At 37.2% G+C, this 26,734-nt stretch overlaps 1 protein-coding gene across 4 annotated transcripts in view; it reads left to right on the plus strand.

Moving 5' to 3' along the window:
• Window positions 1-26,734, plus strand: part of unc5cb (unc-5 netrin receptor Cb) — a 155,884-nt gene that overhangs the window by 116,840 nt on the left and 12,310 nt on the right. For 2 of the 4 annotated variants that reach the window (XM_088435596.1, XM_088435598.1), the window contains exons 5-9: window positions 9,858-10,038; window positions 13,569-13,736; window positions 14,868-15,032; window positions 21,336-21,392; window positions 25,829-26,020. In XM_088435596.1, the coding sequence (XP_088291722.1) occupies window positions 9,858-10,038; window positions 13,569-13,736; window positions 14,868-15,032; window positions 21,336-21,392; window positions 25,829-26,020 (763 nt within the window). The remainder of the gene's footprint in view (window positions 1-9,857; window positions 10,039-13,568; window positions 13,737-14,867; window positions 15,033-21,335; window positions 21,393-25,828; window positions 26,021-26,734) is intronic. The other 2 variants (XM_088435597.1, XM_088435599.1) reach the window with 2 other exon arrangements.

A 26,734-nucleotide genomic window follows, 5' to 3' on the forward strand; every position in this document is an offset into this window, starting at 1 on the left:
TGTTTTTGTTACCAATACAGGAAAATGTCATCAAGAGGGGATGAAAAAACTCAGTATTCCAGGTCGCAACATGAAAATAACGTAAATCTATGGACGTTGTAACACGGGGGTCCACTGTAGATGTAAAAAACAAAAGGGGGAGGGGTTCAACTTGTACACGGAGGAATACGGTACTTTTTTAGCACTTAAAAAGTATAACCGAATGAATAAAATCAACATTCCCCAATCCCTAACCTTTCGATTAGCTGAAAATGACGTGATCGGGATCCGGTTATACCTACTTAGAAAAATACACGGTAGTATTGAAAGTAGATATTAATGGGAATACGAGAGAACGGATCCAGATGGGATTTTGAAAACGAGTTCTTTTTCTGTATACTTCATGTACTCAATTCTTATTTCATTGAACCACAAAGAACCTTTTCAAAGGAGACACTTGTCCTGATGGCTAAATTCTCTCAGAGTTCATCCTGAAAATGAGTCTCCGCTTTGTTACCTGTCTGATTTCGATCCACGCCGTCTCGGAAACGGACCCGGTGACGAGCGTGGGTGATTTACCGTCTTTCTCCGTCACGTGGGACTCCTTGCCGAGAGGGACTGAAAGACGATGTAATAAAGATGAAGTCGAGGACGCGGGCCCGGGGCGTCAGGCGGAACCTTTCCTTTGAGAGCCTCGGCGAGACTTTTTCATTCAAATCTTAAGAGGCTCCTCGCGAGAAACCCGCCAATCCTTTCATACGCCACAATGCGCGGCGGCCTCATAAAACAGAATCTGCTCGGTGGAAGAATGCGCTTGCTTTGTTCCCTTTCTTCTACCGGGTCCTCCGTCTTCCTCGCTTCGGAGTCGAGAGAAAGACCGGGGTTCAGAGGTGAACGCCGCGCCGCTGCGCCGCGTTTCTATAGGAGCCGGACGCTAATTCAGGCATCTCCTCGGTCAGTCGGGGTCCTGAGTCATTGATGCTCCGCAGGGGTGATGAGTCGCCGCCATGATTAAGTCCGCCGGCGTCGCCGAGAAGAAAAGGATTTTGTCAACCGAGAACAAAGTCTGTCCACTGTAGTTTGATTTCAAACCGACGTCCCGTAGATGGCGATGACTAAAGACGCCGACTTTTAGGGAAATATAAGAAGATTGGAATGCGCCTAACGAAAACCCGTACGGGGTTCTCGTGAAACGTTTTGGAAGATAACCGAGAAGTTTGCGGACTTGCTCGAATTTGTATTCAGGGCTTAAACTAGTCCTTGAGTGATTCAAGTACCTTGGTTAAAAAATGCACGATATATCGTCTGATCTAACGCTAGTAGGGTCAAGTGCTTCAAAAACCAGAGTGGGCTGTCATTCATGATAATATTTTTCACGTATAATTTTGTTTTGAGATGAGTCACAATATTTTTAGAATCAATGATGCTGTAGATTATTCCAGCGATTACCGAATTTTCTGCACCTTATGGCACACCGTATTCTTAGTAGCAGTCTCCATAATGGCGTCTATTCCCGTACTTAACACGTACCGAGGTGGCACCTTACTAAAAGACAGCATTCTCGAACATATAGTCAGCAAAAACAAAAAAAAAAAAAAACTCAAGGATTACATAATGCTCTCTGATTGGTTTATTGCTACTAGCTTACATACCACGCATATCACATAATAATATCTGTTTGGTTTATCACTGCCAGGGTACGTAATATACATAATACACTTTTTACATAATGTTCTCTGACCGGAAGCAGTTCTTAGAAGATGAATGTTCTCTGACCGGTCTCCTCGCGAGTAAAAGACTATTGTCTTCCTTCCTGTTTATTGTTTATCAGATATTTTAGGTTGAACCTGACATTTTCTGAATAGTTTATTGCTGCCAGTGTAAAAAACTGCATTCCATAATGTTCTCTGGTTGGTTTATCACTGCCAGGGTACGTATTATACATAATACACTTTTTACATAATGTTCTCTGATCGGAAGAAGCTCTTAGAAGGTGAAGGTTCCTCTCTACTCTCCTCGCGAGTAAAAGACTATTGTCTTCCTTCCTGCTTATTGTTTATCAGATGTTTTAGGTTGAACCAGACATTTTCTGAATAGTTTATTGCTGCCAGTGTAAAAAACTGCATTCCATAATGTTCTCTGGTTGGTTTATCACTGCCAGGGTACGTATTATACATAATACACTTTTTACATAATGTTCTCTGATCGGAAGCAGCTCTTAGAAGATGAATGTTCCTGTCCGGGTCTCCTCGCGAGTAAAAGGCTATTGTCTTCCTTCCTGTTTATCGTAACGCTCGCTCACCAGCGGTCCAGGGTTTCACACACACCAACCGTTGCGTGCCTCTTTTCACCGCATGGCAGAGGTACGTCACCTAAACGACGTCTTGGCCTCAAAGCGTCGACTGCCGAGACTGTCAAGAAAGAACACGGGCCGTCGTAAAAGTCGACGTGTGTGTTCATTAAAGTGACCCCCGGAGAGCAGGGGTGTCGGGAGGCCACTTTGAAGCCCAATCCAGATTGACCTCCAGGCGCTCACTTGTCAATCACATCAAGCGCGGTTGAAAAACGGTTGAGGGTGACTCTCCACGTCCTCTGTTAGTCATTACTCTCCCTTTCCGATCGCGTTTTGAACAAAAAGAGAAAACAACACGGTGAAAAGCAAGCATTTCTTTGTTTACATTTCCAAATAAAGCAGTGAAAAATGCTTCTGTTTCTCCCGGCAATCTGGAACTGTTGGGAAGGTGAATTGCTTTTGTGCCAGGTGGTTGCTTTTTTTTTTTTTTTCTTTTAATTTAACATGGAAATGAGATTTTAATGAGCGAATTCTCTTTTTTTTTTTTAAGCCAAACACTTTCCTAATCACCCCCAAAATGTGTCGGAGGGTGTTTTTAAATTTGCGAGTCGGTGTGCTTATTTATATCCTCGCTTGACATTCACGCTTTAATGTGACTCTTCAAGCAAATCCCCACTATTTTTTTGTTTTTGTTTTGTTTTTAATAAAAGTGCCATGCACCCATAATAAACATTGGCACCGATTGTACAAATCTCAAAAAATGAGACAAACTAACATATCAATGTTGGCTAATTTAATTTAGCTATACATTGTTAGGTAGAACTTACTGGGAATCATTAACTCATTCAACTCCAAAGACGTATTTTTACGTTTTCTTTAAGAGTCAAGACATTCAATGTCAGGTAGTCATATTTTTACTTTTGTTTTTTTTTCCTGCTAAATTAAAGTAATTAAAAGTAACTAAAGTAATTATTTACTTTTTCCAATTACTTACTATCGTACCTTAGTACCCAAAGTAGTCGAATAGTACTTAAGTACCCAATAAGTAATTGATTACTTTAATATGTTTTACACAAAGTAATTGATTACTTTGGTACTTTAGTACTTCAAGTAATTAATTACCTCATTATACTTAGTACCTAAAATAATGATTACTACTTAATTCCTTATTTACTCAATTTCTTTCTAGTCCACCAGACCTAAAGTAATTGGTTACTTTAATACTTATCACCTAAAATACTACTTCAGTCCAATATTACTCTAGTCCTTTAGTGCCTAAAGTAATCAGGTACTTTAGTACTCCTACTACCTAAAGTATTTCATCCGTACTCCATTGCCTAAATTAATCAATTACTTTTCTACTTCATCCTTCACTATTTACAGAATTCTTAAAATAATTGTTTACTTCAGAAGTTGGGTGCTTTAAGTACTACCTAGTATTACTTTTGTACTTTATGATTATTTACGTCATTCTAATTCACCTGCCATTTAGACTATATATATATATATATATATATATATATATATATATATATGTGTGTGTGCGTGTGTATATGATCAACATAGTTCCCTGACACCAGGAATTCAAATCACAAGGTGAAAAAAAACAGATGATTGAAAATCAAAGCCTCATGGGAAAACCCCCTTTCAAAGCGTCAAAAAGACACTGTAGAACAAAGCAAGTATTTTGCCATCTCTCCTTCCGTGTTGTGAATATTTTCACAGCTTGACATTTCCATACTTGTCACACGGGCAGATGAGCCACATATGGTCCCGTTACCTCGCCGTGAACGATTGAATAATTAGCCGGTGACTTTTTTTTTTTTTTTTTCTCAACACGTTCCAGGTGTGTCATTTAAGGCGCCTCGGGGCATATATATACTGCGCGAGCTCATAACGACAAGCTGCGCCCCCCCGCCGCCCCCCCGCCACCCCTCTGTTCTATTTCTGACACGACACTGATGAGTAATGAAAGGCTTCGTCTTGCCCGGGCTTTTAACAAGCGAGCCGATTGTACAATGTCTTCCTTGTACTGCGTTGGGCTAATTAGAGATGTGTACGGATGCAACATTCCACGCCGTGGTCTGTGCCACATGAGCCCCCGCAATTAAAAAAAAAAAAAATAGCAGACAACTAAATTGTTACATTCACCCAAAAAGATTGTTCTACTAACAAAAATAAAAAAAACTTACTGAAGTTAACTTGACATTTAAAGCAATGATTTACACTTCAAAACAAATGTTTTTCTGTTGCCATAGTAACCCCGACTCAATTTAGCGCTTTATAACAGCAGAACGGCGCATTGCTACTGGTACTGTGCTACACGCCCCTGCTACTGGTGCTCATGTTCATTTTGGGACTTATTATGTAATAATTCTAAACATGTACACCCTCATTGTGTTTTGCTTCGAATGATACAAAAATACCCAACAAGATTAAAGGTTTTCGAGAAAATTCTCTGGAAAAATCCATTTTTAAACCCTCCCAAAATTAAATTTAAGAAAATACATACATTTATATATATATATATATATATATATATATATATATATATATATATATATATATATATGTTTCCTAAGAGGGAAAACCTTACAACAAAATAATAATGAATGTTCCTTTGTAACGTGAGACAATATTTTTCCGTAGGCGTTTTGTAACCTGAAATTTTTTTGTTACAAAATTTTCATGAGTAGAAGTACAACTGTATTGTAATATTTTGCAATGGAACATGCTACATGGATCAGTGTAGGTAATACTACGACTACTACTACTTTTTATTATCCTGATTGCTGTACTCTAGTGAATTTTTCTGAAGTAGAGGCACTTTTTCGTTGTTAAATGGCTTAATCCGTTCTCAGCCCCCCAAAAAACTCATGAAATAAATCCTATTAATTTTAGAGGTTGATAATATGATTGCAGTTCATTTGTTTGCCTTGAGATGGCACTGGTTTATTGGTCCTGCACGTCGACTTTGATTAGGTCGTTTTATTTGTACGTTTTTTTTTTTTTTTTACATTTCAGATGATCTAGGCATCACTTACAAGTCCACATGAGGATTAATATTTATTTTTGGATAATTTTGAGTAATTTTACCAACATTTATCATCGTTTGTATCCTTAATTTTCCTGAGTAACATATACACATGTAATTTTGTATTGTGTTAAGTAAATATCAATAATTGTAGCTGATAATATGAATGCAGTTCATTTGTTTGCCTTGAGATGGCGCTGGTGTATCGGTGGTGCATGTTGACCGCTTTGTTTCGGTCGTTTTATTTGTACATTTTTATTTTACATTTCCAGTGATCTAGGCATCACTTACCAGTCCACATGAGGAATAATATTTAATTTTGGATTATTTTGAGTAAGTTTACCAACATTTATCGTTGTTTGTATCCTTAATGTTCCTTCGCAACATATATCGTAAAACTTACAAAAGTTGGTATTGTGTTAAGGAGATATCATTAATTGTAACGGTAAATAATATGATTGCAGTTCATTCGTTTGCCTTGAGATGGCGCTGGTGTATCGGTGCTGCATGTCGACCGCTTTTTTTAGGTCGTTTTATTTGTACAAAATTTCCCTCGTAACAAGAGGCAATATTTTTCCAAAGAGGCGTTTCGTCACCTGATTTTTTTCGTAACGGGACGTTACGAAACATACTGTATGCATCGAAGCGGTCAAAGTACTTTTTATTATTCCGATTGCTGTACGGTAGAGCAAAGTTTTCTTTTTTCAGCCTTGATCTGGCGTCGTCACGGCTGACCTTCTACCGGATGCGTTTTCTCCAGCGCTTTCTTCACGTCTTTCTACTTGCTATATAAGGGCTGATTCTCATTGAATATGAGTCATCTTCTTCTTCTTCTTTTTACAGCTGCTTTCCTTTTTTTTTTTCTGCCTTAAAGTCCACCGCGTTATAAGTTTTTTTTTTTTTTCCTACTTCTGAAACTCTGCGTTTGACTCGCCGCTTCTGCGACTTTCCGACATGTGGCCTTTTTTTTTTTTTTTTTCTCCCGGTTAATGGCAAAAAATGGTGCCAATTACCTCTTGCGGAAGTTCCACTGCCAATCAGGAGGTAATGAGGGATGCGTGGGGGTGAAAAAAAGTCGCAAGATTCGCGGAGGAACGCCATGTCGAGTCGGGCTTACCTTCTCATCTCCGGTTTTATTAATGAGGCCTAATTATAGTCGGGCGAGGGGGAAAAACCGCACCATTGCTCACGTTTTCTCGCCGTTCTATCGTCCGTCCCTCCCCAACAGCACCGACGCCGAAAAGCTCTTTTGTTCAATTTTTAATTACTCGCCCCGTATCAAAGTGCTCTTGACATGCGAACGCGTCGGGTGTGCAGAGGCCGTCGCTGTGATTGCTGCGAAAGAAAAATTGGACGAGAAGCTTTTTTTCTCTGCGCGCGGGCTGTCAGTCCGGGAAAACGCGGCTCCTCCTCATCTTTCGTTTGTTCCGTCGGCGGCCCAAAATGGCAATCATGATGTTATTGTTAGTAATCGCACTTTGTTCGGGCTGCACAATGAGGCACTCAGACTAAAAATGGATGAATCTGTGGCAATTTAATGGGATTTCTTAGGATGAATTTGCACTCCAGGTCCCGCTTCCCGATTCCGTGTAATATCTGTTCAACGGTGCCGTGAGAAGCTTCAAGCTTTTTATTATCCCTGCCAGTATGTATTCAGTCATACATAAAATAAAAAAAATGTTCATTTAAAAAAACGAAAAACACTTGATGCTTATATATGCTTTTATTTTGAAATATATCCCAACAGCTGACTTTGCCGATGTTTAAAAAGATTATTTTGACGTTTTAATATACGCCGCCCGTTGCCGACGATTAGCGGCGGCTCCAATCTTAGCGGCTAGCTTTGCTAGCAGCGGTGAGCGGCGCTACATGCTAACATTAGTGGTTAGCTGCATGCAACTGGCCCAAATAGGCTGGAGACAGATGTCAGATTTTGGTTCAAAAGCAGTTTACAAATTATGGAAATTCCTTTGATTTGTTGTTTTTTTTTTATGATATGATAAAAGAATGAAAAAAACACTAGAGAGCTGAAATTTCCACTAGATGATTAAAACATAAAATTTCAAAATACATCGATTCTGACATTTCTATGTGATTGCAGCTGGACCTGCAATATTGCACGTACAAAAATAATCATTGTCCAAATTTTGGACCATATCAAACCATGAAATGATCCCAAACTTTTGATACCCCGTTTTTGGAGGGAGTTTGTCTCCCTTTGCAAAAAAGGTCCGTGAAGGCAAAAACATGGTTGATGCAAAACCTTCAAAGTGGAAATTATTGTCGACCTATTTTTAAAGTAGACTTACCCAACCTGGTCGACTTTTTTCCTCTAGCCATATTCATAATTACAAAAAAACCCATAAAAGAAAATAATTATGTATTTATACATTCTCAAAGTTTGTCACAAGGGAAATTGTGTTTTACGAGCTGCCTGTGTACCAAAACGATTTTTAAAGTTGACTTACCCAACCTGGTCGACTTTTTTCCTCAAGCCATATTCATAATTAGAAAAAAAAAAACATAAAAGAAAATAGTTATGTATTAATACATTCTCAAAGTTTGTCACAAGGGAAATTGTGTTTTACGAGCTGCCTGTGTACCAAAACTATTTTTAAAGTAGACTTACCCAACCTGGTCGACTTTTTTCCTCTAGCCATATTCATAACTACAAAAAAAAAACCATAAAAGAAAATAGTTATGTATTTATACATTCTCAAAGTTTGTCACAAGGGAAACTGTGTTTTACGAGCTGCCTGTGTACCAAAACTATTTTTAAAGTAGACTTACCCAACCTGGTCGACTTTTTCCCTCTAGCCATATTCATAATTACAAAAGAAAAAAAACATTAAAGAAAATAGTTATGTATTTATACATTCTCAAAGTTTGTCACAAGGAGAACTGTGTTTTACAAGCTGCCTGTGTACCAAAACTATTTTTAAATTAGACTACCCCAACCTGGTCGACTTTTTTCCTCTAGCCATATTCATAATTACAAAAAAAAAACCCATAAAAGAAAATAGTTATGTATTTATACATTCTCAAAGTTTGTCACAAGGGAAATTGTGTTTTACGAGCTGCCTGTGTACCAAAACATCATTTGAAATCCAGCGTCTATTTTCATGCGAATACAGAAGTCCGTGGAAGCCACTCGGGATGTTTTTCCGCCGCTGACTTACAACCAACTTTGTGTCACAATCACTTAATCTCCTTTGAGAGGCCTCGAACAATGCCTCCTTTTTTTTTTTCTTCTTTTTTTTCCTTCGACAATAGCCACACTGTTGTACCTCTGCAGAAATTTGCCAGCCCTCTCCTTTCGGTTCTTCATGTTTTTTTTTCCCCCCCAAACATCCTGCTTATCTCGACCTGCCCCGCTCGTCTTATCTAGCAGAAAAAAAAAACGTTAGTTTGGGGACGCGGGGCTCCCTGCCGTGGCGGGACGCGACAATGAGCAGGAAGTCGGCGTGGCGGGCCCCCTCATGGCTAGACTGCGCTCTTTGAAGATGAGGACATATTTGGAATCAAAGTGTCTGCGGGCTTCTTTTGGAAAATCATCCACCAAAGAAAAGGGTATTCTTGTGATTTAAAGCCAAACAAAGATCCCTAGCGGACCGCGTTTCTGCTGCAGGAGTTCAATATCGCCATCATTTAGAGAAATGAACTGCTGAGAAAAGGTTAAAAAGCTTCTCCGATTCACTGGCGGGCTCTTATAAGAGACACATAAGCTGAAATGTTGTCCTTGAGAGTGGAATAACAAGAATCTTTATCTTGCTCGCGTCGGAGAATGCCAACAGACCCGAGTCCAAAGAAATACTTGCATATTTGCCAGTTTAGCTAGCTCGGACCCATTCATTGTCTTTTGAAAAGGGAATCTTATTTATTTATTGTTGTTATGTGTTTTTTATTATTATTAGGTAAAACGCGTCAATATCTTTCCAAACCTGTTCATTTGTGTCCGCTATTGTGTCCATTTTGTCTCAGAAAGACAGCAGTGAACTGTATCCCACTCAAATACATGAGATTGTTGGAAGATGTCCTCACTTGAGGACACTAGGACTTAGTAGCGTGAGAGAGAAGATACAGACCAAAAAGAATGAATCACTATACTGTAGTGGACACAGAACATTATATATATATATAAAACATTTTTGCTAATGATTACAGTAGAGACCCAACGATAATAAACAAATGCGAAGCAATTTAAACGATGAATATTCTTGATAATCGATTAATCGTTTAGACACCTAAAACTGTTCCGTAGTTCAGCTTCTCAACGAAAAATGTCAGATTTTTCGGGTCTTATTTTTGCTTTGGAAAACAGGGATCGACATATTTGCCGATTTGCTGACATTTACGTACGAAACAAGCACTAAAAAAAAATAAGTTTGTGCATTTCTTGCGCTATTTTGAAAAAAAAATCTTTAAAAAGGGATAGACATTAAATGAAAATTTTGAAAACCCATTTTTTTCAATTGATCGACAATTAGCAACAGACGAATCCATTAGTCACAAAGAAATAATTCCGTGACCGTTTTTCCTTGTGGGTGGTAGGTGGAGTGGCTGAAGAACGAGGAAGTGATCGACCCCGCCGACGACAGGAACTTCTACATCACCATCGACCATAATCTGATCATCAAGCAGGCGCGCCTTTCCGACACGGCCAACTACACCTGCGTGGCCAAGAACATCGTGGCCAAGCGTCGCAGCACCACTGCCACCGTCATCGTCTACGGTGAGACGCAATTTTTCTATTTCTTTATCGCAAAGTGATTACGCAATCAAGTTGCAGGAACCCTAAATAAATCGCCCGGATCTTATTTTGCAAGCATGACCTGTTCGTATTGGAGTCCTGCCAAAAATGTAACGTTATTGTTTCGTTGTATTTTTGTCTATGTACGATAAATTAAAATGAGATTTATTTCATAATTTTAGTTGTAGTAAAACTAGATAAATGTCGCATCTTTTATGACGCATGCACATTGTACGAATACAACATGCTAACGTGCAGCCATGTTCAGTCTGTGTTAAAGGCATTTTGTTGCCTAAGAAAAAGTATTTTCTTGTTTTTATTTTTTTAACTAAAATGATCATTTTTCTGCGTCAGTATTTAGTGATGCAACCTGTGCCTTATAATCTGCGGTGGCCAATACATGACATAAAATAGATTTTCTGTTATATTTTTATGATTGCGCCTTATAGTCTGAAAATGCATACTTTTTTAATTCCACAGTAATTTTTCCTATATTATACCTAAATACCAAAGTAATTTATTACTTTACTACTCATTTAATTTAATAATAATTCTAATATGTAATTATAATATAAATTATTATTATTATTATTATATAAATTATAATATATATAATTATAATAATAATTACTTTAGCCAAACACATGATTAAAAAAATGGATACATATATATAAAAATAAATATATATGTGTGTGTATATATATATATATATATATATATATATATATATATATATATATATATACATGTGTGTGTATAGTGATGTCAAAATTTAAGTTGAGTTTTGTCGCTTACGACGTATTTTTTACAATCTTCGAAAAAGGCAACGCGCCAAACGAGTTTTTGCCGCCGGTGCAAGAAGAATGCGAGGACACACACTGTGAATTGGAGCCATGTTTTACTGCCGACGTTTCGGCAAGGATTCCCTGTCAGCGACGCGGGGAAAGCTTTTTTTTTTTAATGTCAGCTTATCGTTGATAGCTAAAGTACTGTAATTGTCACAACGACTGCGCGTCTTCCAAACGGGACGGCGGTACGCGCGTACGCTTAATTGTGATCTGTGTGAAAATGCTGCGAAGACAGGAAGACTTAAAGCGAACTTTGTACTAATGTCACAGTATGTCAAAAAAAAAATGTGCTGTTGAGTAATAGTGACTACAAATGAGTATTATGGTAGTAAAACGAATAATTCCATGTTTTTAAATGAAAAGTAGCGAGTATAACCGATAAAATGGGGCAGTAAATCAGATCTTAAAGACTACTCCTTGAATGGATTTAAAAATAATTCATTTTATGGTAGTTATATCCAAAACTTTTTTTTCGTTAAAAATCTATGTCTTCTAAAAATGTTGTTTTTCCCTCGTTTTCTAAAAATCTCGAATGTGACTTGTAAATGTGATGTGTTTTTCAGTCAACAGCGAGTGGCAGTGTTTTTAATGTTTAATAATTGTACGTGAAAAATAGCTTAGTTATCCAATTAATCGAGTTTTTTTTATACTGCTGAAAAATGATACATAAATGGACTACTCCCTTAAGTAGACTTTAATCAAATGTATTTTATAGTATTTTTATTCTTTTTTTTCTTTAATCAAATTTATTTTATAGTATTTTTATTCTTTTTTTTCTTTAATCACAGTATTTTTTTCCTTTTTTCCTTTAATTTAGTTTTTCACAATAAAAAAACTAATGAATTAAAAAAAAAATCCTATTAATCGGCTTCATTTTGCCAAATTTGTGTTATTGTATTTTTTTTTTGTCCTTTAGTTTTTCACACATTTGTTTTTATTTACAGACAAAAAACCCAATGTGTGTTAAAAAACGTTTTTTTTTTAAAATATTAATCCGATTAATCGGATTTATTCTGCCAAATGTCAGCCTCAAAAAATCATCATCTCAATCAATGTCTCCAAAAAAATCAAAAATAAAATTGCAAAAATAGAAATAAAATCATCCATCCAAATGTTTTCTTTTTCCGGGCCGACGCTCGATGTGGAAGTCAAGGTTTCGGAGCCTTGATGTAAAATGTCAGCGGTTGGTCGGCAGCCACAGCGGCGCGGTGTGTTGTCGCTCCGCTTTGCCTTTTGGCGGTTGACTAAGACGGATGAGAGAGGAAAAAGAAGCATTAAGAGGAATCGGTGACTGGAAACTGGCTGCTATCTGACCGTCGCGCGCTGTCTGGCTGCGTGACAAAATGATGGCCTGAGAGTCGGGGGGGCGGTCAAAAAAAACAAAACAAAAGTTGTTCACTGCCTTGACACATTCGTATCTATTTACGGAATATAGTTGTGCTTGACTTGATACAGAAACCCATGCAAATCTTATTTATACTCAGTCAATCCCAATGACATATTTATTTTATTTACTCGATCCCAAGTACCTTTTTTTTCTCTTTTTTTTCATTTTTTTAATCATGTGTTTGGCTAAAGTAATTTATTATTATTATTATTATTATTATTATTTATAATGTAATTATATATTATAATTATTATTAAATTAAATGAGTACTAAAGTAATAAATTACTTCGGTATTTAGCTGTAATGTAATAAAAAAATACTATGTACTTAAATAAAAAAGTATGCATTTTCAGACTATAAGGCGCACTGAATTATAAAACGCAATAATACAAGTAAAAGTAATAAATTACTTCGGTATTTAGGTATAATATAGGAAAAATTACTGTGTAATTAAAAAAGTATGCATTTTCAGACTATAAGGCGCAATCATAAAAGTATAACAGAAAATCTATTTTTTGTCATGTATTGGCCACACCAGATTATAAGGCACAGGTTGCATCACTAAATACTGACGCAGAAAAATGATACTTTTAATTAAAAAATAAAAACAAAAAATGCTTTTTCTTAGACAACAAAATGCCTTCAACACAGACTGAACATGGCTGCACGTTTGGAAAAAACAGCAGCACCGGGAATTTTTTTTATATAACACCGAAACACTTGGATTGTTAGAATACCGCACCAACACAAGAGTATCACGCCCGTTGCATTTTGTAGTGGTGATTGGCGGTGAGCAATACAGTAGCAAATCTGTGATGACACTTAAACTGCTCTCTACCGCCACCTACTGCCTTGAGGTGAAACACAAGTCAACAAAGAATTTTCTGTTTCCTGACATAGTTTGACCACCGCTCAACGGAACGTTGCAAGAATCACAGGAAAATCAATGTGAAAATAAGTTATAAAATGCATCTCAAAAATTGTAATCATAATGATTATATATGGTCCAAAACTTGGACAATGGTCATTTGCATACACAAAATTCTTCACGTCCAGCTGCAATGAAATAGAAATGTCAAAATGGTTGCATTTTGAAATTTGACATGTTTTAATCATCTGCTGGAAATTTCAGCTCCCTGGTGTTTATTTCCCCATTGATTCTTTTATGATATTACAATAAAAATGAAAAGAATCTCCATAATTTGTAACATTTTGCCACAAGGGTAAAAATAATCCATTACTTTATCAAGCTAATTGCATGTCTCCCCCACCTGCAGTCAACGGTGGCTGGTCAACCTGGACGGAATGGTCAGTGTGCAACAGCCGCTGTGGGCGGGGCTACCAGAAGCGCACGCGCAGCTGCACCAACCCGGCGCCGCTCAACGGGGGCGCCATCTGCGAGGGGCAAGGCATCCAGAAGTTGCCGTGTAATCCCCTCTGTCCAGGTAAGGCTTGCGCCCAACGCGGGAAATTCGTTCCATGCAACGCGGGTTGCAAGATGGCGGAATGCTGAAAGTTTCTAGTGAAATTTCATGGCAAGCGAAGTAAATGAAGTTGACTGTAAAACAACAGCAAATGGAAATCGGAATTGATAATTTAACCGTGCGAAAGTCACGTGAAAGTCTGCTAGCTTAATGCTAACCTAAAATTTCACAGATTGGCCGACAAAGTTAGCATGGATAATGTGTTAACGTTTAATTTAGCTTCATAAGAAATGCTGCTGACCTTGGGAACTTGCTTTTGTTTTTGTTTGAAAATAAAACGACGATACCCTTACGTGAAAATTTCGCTTCGTTTGATATCGGCCAAAAATGAGCAAACAATAGCGACCTGTGGTTATTATCTCGTTTAACCATTGTGTTTTATCACATATATATTATTAAATACCACAGTATTTGTCCAACTTCATTTCCGTTCGTCCTCAAATAAATAATCAACACAAAGTGTCTTCTTATGAACCAAAAAATAATAATTATTGTCCCCATTTCTCAAAAAGAAATGATTATAAATAAATATTTGTTCACAGAGAAGTATTAAACATAAAATGTCTGTGTTTTTACAAGAATGAATTTGAACGACCTACCGAACATAACGTTTGTTTTATGAACTTAATATTTGATTTAATTACTTCAGTAAGGATTTTTGCATGTTTGTTTTATTTAATATCTCGACTACCCCCTGGAATGCCTTGAAATACCCCCAGGGATACCCGTACCCCAATTTGAGAACCACTGCTTTAAGCCAAAGCCATTTCACATCAAAAGAATAAATTAAAAAAAAAAAAAAACGTATAGGGAGCTGAAATTTCACCCAGCTGGTGATAACATGTCACGACCACTTCACCTTACCACGATTGTGCCATCTTTTGGTAAAATACTATAAAAATTACATTTTTTTTTGTCATTCCGTTCATTTTTCTGTCACTCACCATGGAAATTTTTCCCAACTTTGAAAATTCTCCGAATTTCGCACCCCTTTGTCATACTGCATTTTCACGTCGGCGTCATTCACCCCATCGTCAGTCCGGCGTGGAGCACCTGTCGCCTCATGCGTGTCGCCTGTCTGTTGTGTGGTAGTGGATGGCCTGTGGACAGAGTGGACTAAGTGGTCCACCTGTGGGACCGAGTGCACCCATTGGAGGAGGCGGGAATGCGGCGCGCCGGCACCCAAAAACGGTGGCAAGGACTGCGAGGGCCTGGTGCTGCAGTCCAAGAACTGCACGGACGGCCTTTGCATGCAGAGTGAGTATCTCGGGCCACCGTGTCGGCGTGGGCTCGTTCGCTCGTCGCCATCCCTCGCCTAAATCGCTCGCGTTTCCGTTTCCCGCACAAACGCTAACGAACTTGCTCCAGCTTCTGCTGCTCGTCTCGCAGATTCCATCGCTGGATTTTGAATTACCGAGAAATTACGTTTTTTTCTCAATCATCTTAAAACGGAATTTTTTTCCATCAAAAAAATGTGAACTAACAATTTAACGCTAGCTATTTTTTCGAAAGAAAACTTTCTGTACCGGCCTTTTTGTACGATTTTTGACTGTTTTTTGAAGCTATGCAGGATCTTGTGTTCTTTGGCTATACAAACGTAGGACCCACTAAAAGAAATATTTGATATCTACCTAAAATTTGTGTCCACGTTCTTCCGTTCTTGAGTAATTAATAGTAGAATATAGTTTTACGAATTTCGCCTTTTCTCGACTATTTTTCAAAGGTAAGCAGGATCTTGTGTTCTTTGGCTATACAAATGTAGGTCTCACCGGCGCTAACCATTTTTTCGTCAATCGTTTTCAATTTTTAGAGTTGTTCCAAATACCAAAAATTGTCTGTTCCAATCATCTATTTGAGGTTTAACCAGTGATGAGTTATGATCACTTTTTTCGTCAATCGTCTTCAAACTTGCGAATTCTTCCATCGAAATTTTCTTCAATTGCAGTCCCTGAGTTGACGTGAAACGTCATTTTTTCTTGAAGCAAACACTGTGGTCTTTAAACATTACAGTTGCTCCAAAGACCAAAAACGGTATTTTTTTTTCCTTCAGCTAAAATCCACGATTTTAGGCCTAACCGGCGCTAACCGTTTATATCGTCAATCGTTTTCAAATTTGCTAATGATTCCATGGTCCAAAACTGAATTTTCTTCTTACCTTCTTACCTTCATACCTAGAGTTTAAACATTACAGTTGTTCCAAACACCAAAAACGGTATTTTTTTTTTCCTTCAGCTAAAATCCCCGATTATAGGCCTAACCGTTTTTTCGTCAATCGTTTTCAAATTTGCTAATGATTCCACTGTCCAAAATTGAATTTTCTTCTTACCTTCTTACCCTTTCTTCTTACTTTCATACCTAGAGTTCTAACTCCACAATTTTTCCCAGAAATCAAAAATAATCGTTCTTTCTTCAGTTACAATTCTCGATTTGCCGTCTAGCCGTGACGATATTTCCCGTCGCTAGGTAGAAAAGCGCTATATAAGTGACCGTCCATTTACCATTTACCATTCCCGTCACTCGTTTGTTTCACCGGGTGAAAACAGGACCTCCTCATTCGGTTCTGACAGTGTGCTCGGATTCCGGTCTTCCTTGTACCAGTGGCAGTTTTCATCACTGCTAATTAGTGTCATAGCGGCGCTGTATAATACACCAAAATTTTAAGTATACGGTATGTTTAAAAAAGGGGTGATTACACTCTGCAATTACTGTATAGGAGTTTTTTGTTGTTGTTGTTTACAATGGCGATTATATGGCAATCGCACAAGAACCCGTCCACTCTGATTGCTACCTTTCGTTTTGAAAATATCCCGACGGAAACCCGAGGCCGCGGCGCGGTACCGCTTTGACCTGGCGGTTCCGTGTGTGTGAAAGGGAGCAATTATTGCTGGTAATGGCTCCCCGTCGCTTTGGCAATCATTTCAAAGTTCACAAACAGCTGCGGGAGTTGAAAGCCTTTTCAAAAATGCCGTTGTTTTTTTTTTTTTCTCGGTATCGCTTTTGTTTTGTTGGGTGGGTGTTTGTGCGAGAGGGAAAAAAAAAAGACGGTTTGTTGCGATGCGCTCTGAAGTGTTTCCTGAGGCGACGGGTTGTTTAGAGATTTTCTGGTTTTATTTGAACAAAAGCCAAACGCTTGAAACGCTCGCCAAAAGTGCTGCCGATTCTCGGCTGATTTTACACTTGTTTGCGTTCGGGCGTTAAAGCACACCTTTTGGCGTTTTTTACGCTCGTACGGTATTCTATGAGATTGTACGGGAATTGTTGTACTTCCTCTAATTGTGATTGGATAAATGATATAAACGTCACTTTGACGGAGTTTAGTGGATTCCTTTTTGCTATTCACTCAGTTTTTTTGTTTTTTTTCAAAATCGGGAGTGTATTTTTACCCACTACTACAACAATACTTTATTGGAGTAAGCTTATCCAACTTCCAGTGGAAATTCACTTCCAGTTCTTTATCTTCAACATGAAAGTTGTGCTGATATAAGTCATTAGAGTCATTATTAAATTTATAATATATATATATATATATATATATATATATATATATATAAAATTTATTTATTATTTATTATATTATATTTTATTTTTATTATATATATTTTTATGGTACATTTTTAATACAGTACATTTAAAAAAAATAATGTTATGTACAGCACAATTGAATTTAATGTTTTTCAATATTTTAATACACTTTTTGATTTAAACACTTATACTAAGGACAGTTCAGTGTTATTTTAATTTTAAATATATTTATATTTTTTATGGTGTATTCAAAAATATTTAAATATTTAAATATTTTTTTAAATATATATATATATATATATATATATATATATATATATATATATATATATATATATATATATATATATATATAATATTTTTTTGTAACCAGTTTTTGTGCAATTAAATCTTTTTCTTTGAATTCTATGCGGGCCATTTGCTAAGTGCAGTTCAGTGTTATTTAACTTTTAATTGCCAGCATATGTAAATATAATCTTACAAATGTTGAATTAGATTTTCTTTTACACACCTTTTTCTTAACTTTTACTTGCAATACAATTGAATTGAATATCAAAGCACTTTTTTTTTTTTTTTCCTTTCAGTTTTGCTCCGCTATTGTATTTTCATTTCGGCTGTTACCGCGGCGCTTGTATCGCCACGATTGTCGTTAAAAACCTTCGTCCGTTTACTCGGGTCCTCGGGCTGAGGATTTCTCCTCGGTGGCGCGTAAAAATAGACGCGGCATCATTTGGACTTTTCAAGCTAAGAGGGCGAACGAAGCCACTTATGTCAACGCTAACGACCTTTCCCACTCACACGGAATAGAAGGAGCCATTACGCCAAAGCTCGCATTAAGGCAGCGCGAGTGGCCGCGCGCAATGGGAACTCACCTCCGATGCGCGCCCCGAGCTTTCGGACGCCCGTAAATGCTTCTGATCCTATTTTCTGTCTCTGGATCTCATTTCAAGGCTTTTGTGGCAATTTCTAGCTAAAACGCGCCGGAGAATTTGATCAAGAACGCGCTAAGGCGCAGTCTCCGAGGATGCCCAGATTTAATGGAGTAAAGCTTTTAAAGCTGGATTTTCGGCGCGCTGAAATGCGGCCGCTTCTCTTTTAAAACCCGCGATCGTTTGTATCACTTTTTTTTTGGTTTTTTTTTTGGGCCTTTTCTGTAGTTTGGCGGCACGAGGCGACGCCAGGAGTGGAACCCGTTTAAACGCTGTAAAAAATAATTCACAGATGTCGAAAGTTGATTTATATTGTTTTTTTTGTTCGTTTTAAAAAGGAGACAGGTTTTGGTGTACTTATACAAAATTTATAGATTTTTTTTGTTTTGTTTTATAGGTCAGACGTTAAATTCTACTTGTACTGTATACTTTTTATTTTGTTTCTTGGGGGCGGGGCTAAAGGAAGTTGTAAACATGGCGATTGAATTTTTTAAAAAAAAGGGTATTTAATGACTAAAGTATTGAATTGATTCCGGTGCTAAAATTATTTTAAAAGTATTCAAACCGGTTTTGGTGTAGTTATACAAAGTTTATAGATAATAATCGTATTTGTGTTCAGCGCAATGAGTTTTGTGTGTGTTGGGGGCGGGGCAAGAAAATTTCTCATTCCTAGGGGCGGTTTAGCAAAATATTATTGACAAGCACTTGGGCAATCCGAAACATTTTTTTTGTTTTGTTTTATAGGTCAGACGTTAAATTTTACTTGTACTGTATACTTTTTATTTTGTTTCTTGGGGGCGGGGCTAAAGGAAGCTGTAAACATGGCGATTGAATAAAAAAAACGGGGTATTTAATGACTAAATTATTGAATTGATTCCGGTGCTAAAATTATTTTAAAAGTATTCAAACCGACTATCGTGCTTATACATTGATACGGTACATGTGAATGCTTGGTGAAATTTTTGATTTTCGTTCGTTTTTTAATCGACGCACAAAAACCTGAGGTCGAAATGTTGATACTTTTTTTTTTTTTCCATACCTCCAGGAACCTTCATTTTGGGTAAAACGCAAAACTATCTTTCACGTCGTGGTATTCCGATATATTCTTTTATTTCACGCTTCAAAAGAGTTAATTTCATAGAAAAGAGTAAATTGCTTTTTCATCCTTTTCTCGTTCCTCTGTAAAAACTTGTTCTTCTGGCCTGTACCCATATATGGTAATATATGGAGAGTAATTAATATCGGAGGGTTTAGATTCGACTTTAAATCTTCTTTTTAGGCTGATATTGGACCAGTATCAATATCGGACTTCTAATTCACCATATATTACATTCAAGCTGTTCTAGTAGGCTTTCTTTTTTGGATTTTAGCATAAGTGGTTTTTTTTGTTTTTGTTTTTTTGCTAACATTGATGGCTTTTTTTGAACTGCTTTTAATTCCCTCCAAACTTTGCTTCGGGCACCGTTTCAGAAACTTTTTTTTTTTTTAAACGAAACCACTAAAATGACATATATCCCACTACGTTGTAATTTACTAAGATGCCTTCTTGTCGAAAATATAAAGCAGCGCCACTTAAAACACGCTACATAAATCCAGACGAAGACTCCATCCCCGCAGCAGCTTTCACAGGTCAGCGAGTCAGCCCGTCTCACATCCATCTTGCTGTTGTCCGCCCTCATCCGTCCCCATGTTGTTTTCCACAGCGCCTTTTTTTTTTTTTTTTTTTCCTCCGACGTGACATTTTCTTGACATTGACTCAGAGAGCGAACACTAGCAAGGTCAAATGCTTCAAAAACCGGAAAATGGACGCTCACTCATCTACCCTGGTTTCATTTTTTTTTTACATACGAACGGGTTACGTTCGGGGCTTCCGTCGGCTAGCTGAATTTGCGCGTGAGTTATAGTCATAAAAATCGTATGAAAAAAGTCACTCCGAAAAAAAAATACTGTTTAGATACACTTGTTTACTACATCGAGAGCATCGGCATGTCTGTAATTTTGTTTTGAAATGACTCAGGCTGTCACGATTCAATATTTTAGAATTGATTTTTGTTACGATTATTTCAGCGATTACCGTATTTTCTGCACCACATGGAACATTGTATATATATATATATATATATATATATATATATATATATATATATATATATATATATATGTCTGTGTGTGTGTGTGTGTGTGTGTTTATGATATATATATATATATATATAAAATGAAATAAAATGTCCTCTTTTGGGATTACAAAAATTAATCTTAAACTTAATTATTAACTAATATTCATCCGCAAAAATAATCAACATAAAGTGTCAGACCCGCTCTCAAAAAGAAATAATTATAAATAAATATCTGCCCTCAGAAAAATATGAAACAAAAAACGTCCTAATTTAGGGGTTACAGTAGAGATGAAAAAAAAATCACGAACTTAAGAAACTTAACAAAAAGAACTGTACTTGAAAACTTGAGACATTTTGACCAATAAAGTGTAGATATGTGGATCTCATTGCTTAATTTGAAGGGCCATTAATGTCTTCGGAACGCAAATTGACGGTTCTGATATACGTGAAGAATTTACCGAGCAACGGAATCTCGTCAACGTCGCCATCGCATTTGCATCGGCGCGAAAATGGCTCCAAGTACTGGGGAGTGCTACATGCTAAGCTAGCCGCTAAAGACTTCATGCTTATGCGAGTGGAATTCTAACGGATACGTATTTAAAAAACAAATCCAACGGGACACGGTGAAGTTTTTGTCGGACGCCGCCGCCGGCTTCGGTCCCGCCGCCGCCGCCGCCCCGCTTTGGCTTTTAAGCCGGCTTGATGGATGGACGGCACGGCTCCCTCGGCCCAAGCGCCGCGTCCCCTCGGTCTCTCCTCATCGGTCTCCATGCCGGGGAAGGGAGGGTCCAAATCAAGAAAGATGGCTTCCCCCGTGTCATTTTTCCTACTCATGACTTTGTTGCTGTCTCATTTGTTGCGTTTGTTTTTCTGTTGGCTTAAATTTGATTTTCATCATCCCTCTCTCCCGCCATGTTCCAACCACCCCACCCCCACCCCACCCCATCCTACCCCTCCGCCCTCCCGCCCATTCCTTCCCTCTTTTCCTCAAGGTTCCTTATATCAGAAGTCAGCCGAGGCTAAAGGCAAGCTTGATTTGGGGAACGCATGTGAGTTTTTATTTACTTTTATTTGCTAGCATTTCCGTTGCCGTGTCTTCTCCTCGCATGCCCTTCTCCATACTCTTTACGTGAGATACATATATATATATATATATATATACACATATGTTTTTATATATATATTGAAATCACGATTATTCGTCATGTTTGGTTCTATTTATTACACGCTTCAGTTTCACACTGGTAAATAATGTCAGGATGACAAAAGGCTTTGGTCATGCAAACTTGTGGGAAACATTGCCCCCTAGTGGTAGCATGATAAAGTGCTTGATTTCACTTGTAATCAAAAAAAGTTGTTTTTAAATGTTAATGTCGCAGAGGATGAGCTGAATTATTCGTGATCGCTTTTAAAATTTGATTCGTTGTGCGGACCTAATAGACACATATACTATATATATAAATATATATACACTTATACAGTATACATGAATGTATTATATACATACATGTGTATTATCTACATGCATACATATATACATATACTAATATATATATATACTTATATATATATATATATATATATATATATATATATATATATATATATATATATATATATATATATATTAGGGCAGTCAATTTATATATAATTACGGCTGTAAAAGTAAAGTTATAATTTGGAGATTAATAAAAACTTTCTGAAGTGTTTATAAAAAAATGAATAAATAACACCTGCCAATTATGACATCACCAGCACAAAGAGAGACAAATCTGGGCCTTGTCATCATAAATTTCTCAGAGGCTCATTGGAAAAATTTGCATACTTTCCCAAACAGATTTGGTAGTTTAGTTCAACAATATTACTGCGCGGGAAAAATTAATTATATTAAAGGATCAAGGAAAGCCATTGCAATCGTCTTTTTTTTTTTACAGATTTTTACGTTAAGACAATGTAAAGACTTTACTCAGGTAAATATCTGTTACAACCTTCATTAATTAACCTTAATTAATTATGGGAAATTGTGTTATTTAGTTAAAAACGTAATTCATATATATATATATATATATATATATATATATATATATATATATATATATATATATATATATATATATATATATATATGCAGTACGAGTACTCAACACTTAAATTGTCATCCATACCGATGCCAAGTATCGATACCACTAATATGCGTGATACAAAAAATAAGGCCAGGCATCAGCCCGATACGATCGTATTGGTCCTCACCGATCCCGAGCGTATAAATGAATAAATACGAATAAAAGTAGCGTGGGCTATTTTTTTTTTTTGTGTTTGAAGGGAGGCATTTCCCCGTTTCTCTCAGGCCGGTATTTTCCGCCACTTCCCGTTTTATTTCCGCTGCTGTCGTGCTTGTTCGAACATAGGCCAAAATATATCACCGGCCGCCATAAAATCCACAACGGACATGAATCAGAAAGCCAATTGCGGTGAAATTATGTTCCCGCGTGTCGATCAATGAAAGCGCTTAGGGCGTTTTTATGCTGACAATCGGCGACCCGATAAAAACCCAGCCGGGTGCCGACCCTTTGTTTGGCCGAGGCTGTTGTTTGATTGCGTTTTCTTTCCCGACGCTGTCATTTACGCGGGGGAAAAGTCGATAGGGAATTCACGCGCACGTTCTTAATCGGCGATGACTTGTTTAAAAGGGGCTTATTATGGAAAATCGACTTGAACGGCGTATTAAAATCTCTGGAGTCTATGCTCGTGTGAGAGGTTGGTTGAACGGTTTGATAACCATGAGCGAAAAATATTACGATGTCAGGGTTTCACCGGGTTAAATGACAGCTCTTTATTTTTCCGTTGAACACAATCTTCTTCATTTAAAAAAAAATATGGAATATTGTTGATTAGTAGTTTGTTGAGTATGAACGAATTAATAAATAAGTATTAACATTCTTGACTATTTCCAGTAACGGCTTGTTGACTCAACTCTGCAAGCATTAGCGATACCGTGTAACCAAATTTTACTGTGTTTCCATTAATGTCCACTGGGAGGCACACTATATTTGAAAAACATCCACTTTTTCCGTTCAACACAATCTTCTTTATTGAAAAAAAATGTAGAATATTGTTGATTTATTGTTCTTAGCTTACATTGCTGAGAACGAATGGATGAATAAATAACTACATTAACATTCTTGACTATTTCTAGAAATGGTTCATTGACTCAACTCTGCAAGCATTAGCGATACCGTGTAACCAAATTTTACTGTGTTTCCATTAATGTCCACTGGGAGGCACACTATATTTGAAAAACATCCACTTTTTCCATTCAACAATCTTCTTTGTTGAAAAAAAATAGAAGATTGTTGATTAGTAGTTTGTTAGCTTACTTTGTTGAGAACGAATTGAATAAATAACCGATTTTGATTTAATCAAAATTTTACATCAAAACCAAAAAGATTTTTTGAACAAAATGTAAAAAAAAAAAAAAAAAAACAGTGATTGCCGTCTACCAGAAATGTTGGACGACACGGTCTTATTCTCACTCTTTGAGTGAATACAAAGTTTTAAATCAAAACAAAAATTTGAAGAACTTCTCATACATATTTCCATAGAGAATTTTTTTCTAAATCACTTTAATGATTAAGGTGATTTAGAAAAAAATCTGCATGTTTTATACATTTTTCTTCAAGTAAAAACATTTGAGTTATTGCTGTTAATGTTTACCGTACGTTTTTTTTTTTTTAATTCATCATCAAACTATTCATTTGATTTAAAATGTTTCTAGTCTGAATAAGAATTGGCATTTTTCTTATTTGAAGACACTTTGGTGCACTTTAAGATCTTTTTTTTTTTCAGATTCAGAATAAGATGTAACCTGTATAAACCGCTGTAAAAAGTAAACACCCGCTGAAAGTTGATTTAAATTAGGTTTTGTCTTTTGTGGACGTTAAAAAGGATACCGTCTCTTTCTTTGGGGTGGCTTTGCAAAAAAATAATAATTGAGAAGCACTTGGCTAGAGGAAATACATCAAAGATATTCCTGCAAACAAAATATTTGAAATGACGTCCCCTAAAAATAGCACTGTGATAATTGCTTTCTCAAAATGCATATTTCAGCTTTTTATCCCTTATTTTCTGGCCTTTTTTTTTATTATTACTTTGTTGCTTCCCAGCTAGCTTGGCGGTCTGATAGTTCATCCGGAAGTTAATTTCCACGTCTTTCGTCGTCATAATAATAATAATAACAATAATAATCCCTTTTCATTTCCGCTTTCTTGCGCTTTTTCATCGCCGCCGACAACGGCTGGTGTTCAAAGGCATGTATTCATCTAAGTGATACATTTTAATGCGTACACTTAGCAGGTTGCAGCCTTTATCATCAAAGAGCCGACGGAAGATTGTCGGGGGGGTTCGATGAGGGGGGGGGGGGCACGTTAAATAACCACGGGCAAGGTGGAGAAGTGAAATTACGTTCTCCCGCTTTCATCACCGGGCTCCCCCGCTCGGCTGTCGGTTCGCGGCTGCGGCGGCGGAAGGATTAGGAGGAGGATGATGATGTTATCCTGACACTTCAGACTTTGAGTCCACAAAAAAAATATTTCTTAAAAAAAGAAAAGACTACGTTTTTCCGATTGACTTAATTGTGGATTGCAGTCATTGTCATGCCGGATTTTACTTCGCCGGGTGTTTTCTTGGCATTTTATCCTCCTTTGGTGCAAGAATTCCTTTGCGTTCCATTTGCGGGGCCATTTAAATCCAGACTGTGAGCTTTTGTGGTATTTGCTGCCATCTACTGGCCAATGTGCAAACACCTCAAACTACACTATTGTTTTTAATGGACAAAACTTTTGCGAGGGTCTTTTGTAATTCACGATATAACCCATTCGATTCCAAAGACGTATTTTTACGTTTTTTCAGGAGTATTTTTACGTTTTTCAAGATTCTGGACATTCAATACTTCATTTTGTCCAAGCCATTTTTTTAGATCCTTCATTAGCCAAATAACTGAAAATTGCTTGGAAAAAAAGGATATACTGTATAATTACCTGGAATTGAAAGTCTGGACTTGTAATAAACCAAAAAAAAATAATGATAATAATAATAAAAACATGTATTTAAGATGAAATGAGGTAATATGCCATGACAAGATGAATGAAATACAATTAATAATTGGTTATGGACCAATAAAGTGGAACTACTTGTTAAATAATTTTAATTTCGTTTTTTGTACTTTTTTCCGTATAGAAAAACACAATATGCAAAAACCCGAGGTCAAAATATTGTTTCATTTTAGTTCAAATCTGTGGATTAAAAAAAAAAAAAAAAGAATACAATTCAGTTTCGAATATAAATTTAAGGTCTCGGAATGGAACAGAATGTCGGACATTTTGTTTGAATCCATTTCGAGGCGAATTCGGAGACTTTTCCAATCCAATGTGGGCGGAGCTCCAGCTTTTCAAGTCAATATCTTTCCTCTCTTTGTTCCTTTCCGCAGTGGCACCCAGCACGGACGACGTGGCGCTCTACGTGGGCATCGTCATCGCCGTCATCATGTGCCTGGTCATCTCGGTGGTGGTGGCGCTCTTCATCTACCGCAAGAACCACCGCGAGTTCGACTCGGACATATTGGACTCGTCCGCCCTCAACGGAGGCTTCCAACCCGTCAGCATCAAGACCACGCGGAAAGGTGCGCCCGCTGCCGTTGGTCCCGTCGCCCGTCGGTACATGAGCCACGATTGGTTGTTCCTCCAGCCGAAAATGGTCAAAAATACCACGCAGTTATGTCCAATCCTTTGATCGCTACATGAAAGGAAAAGCATTGAGAGAAGACGCTAGGGAGCTGAAATTTCACCCAGATTGAGTCAACATGTCAAAGTTCAGCACGACACAAGAGTAACTGAAAGACCACACAATTTTGTCCAATCTATTGATCTTTACAACAAACACATTTCACGTCAAAGAGAAATCCTTGAAAGACAGTAGAGAGCTGAAATTTCACCCAGGTAGTGACAGCATGCCAAAAGTCAACATGGAACAAAAATAATCAAAATACCACACAATTTTGTCCAATCTCTTGATCTTTACATCAAGGACATTTCACGTCAAAGGGAAAGCATGGAAAGAAGGCGGTGGGGAGCCGAAATTTCACCCAGATAGTGATAGCATGTCAAAGTTCAACACGGCACAAGAATAATCAAAAGACCACAAAATTTTGTCCAATCGTTTCTTTACAACAAACACATTTCAAGTCAAGGAGAAATCCTTGAAAGAGAGAGACATTTCACGTCAAAGGGAAAGCATGGAAAGAAGGCGGTAGGGAGCTGAAATTTCACCCAGATAGTCAGAACATGCCAAAGTTCAACATAGCACAAGAATAATCAAAACACCACAAAATTTTGTC

The sequence above is a fragment of the Hippichthys cyanospilos genome, chromosome 15, assembly GCF_059441005.1.
Source record: "Hippichthys cyanospilos isolate Australia breed blue-spotted pipefish chromosome 15, RoL_Hcya_1.0, whole genome shotgun sequence".
NCBI lineage: Eukaryota > Metazoa > Chordata > Actinopteri > Syngnathiformes > Syngnathidae > Hippichthys > Hippichthys cyanospilos.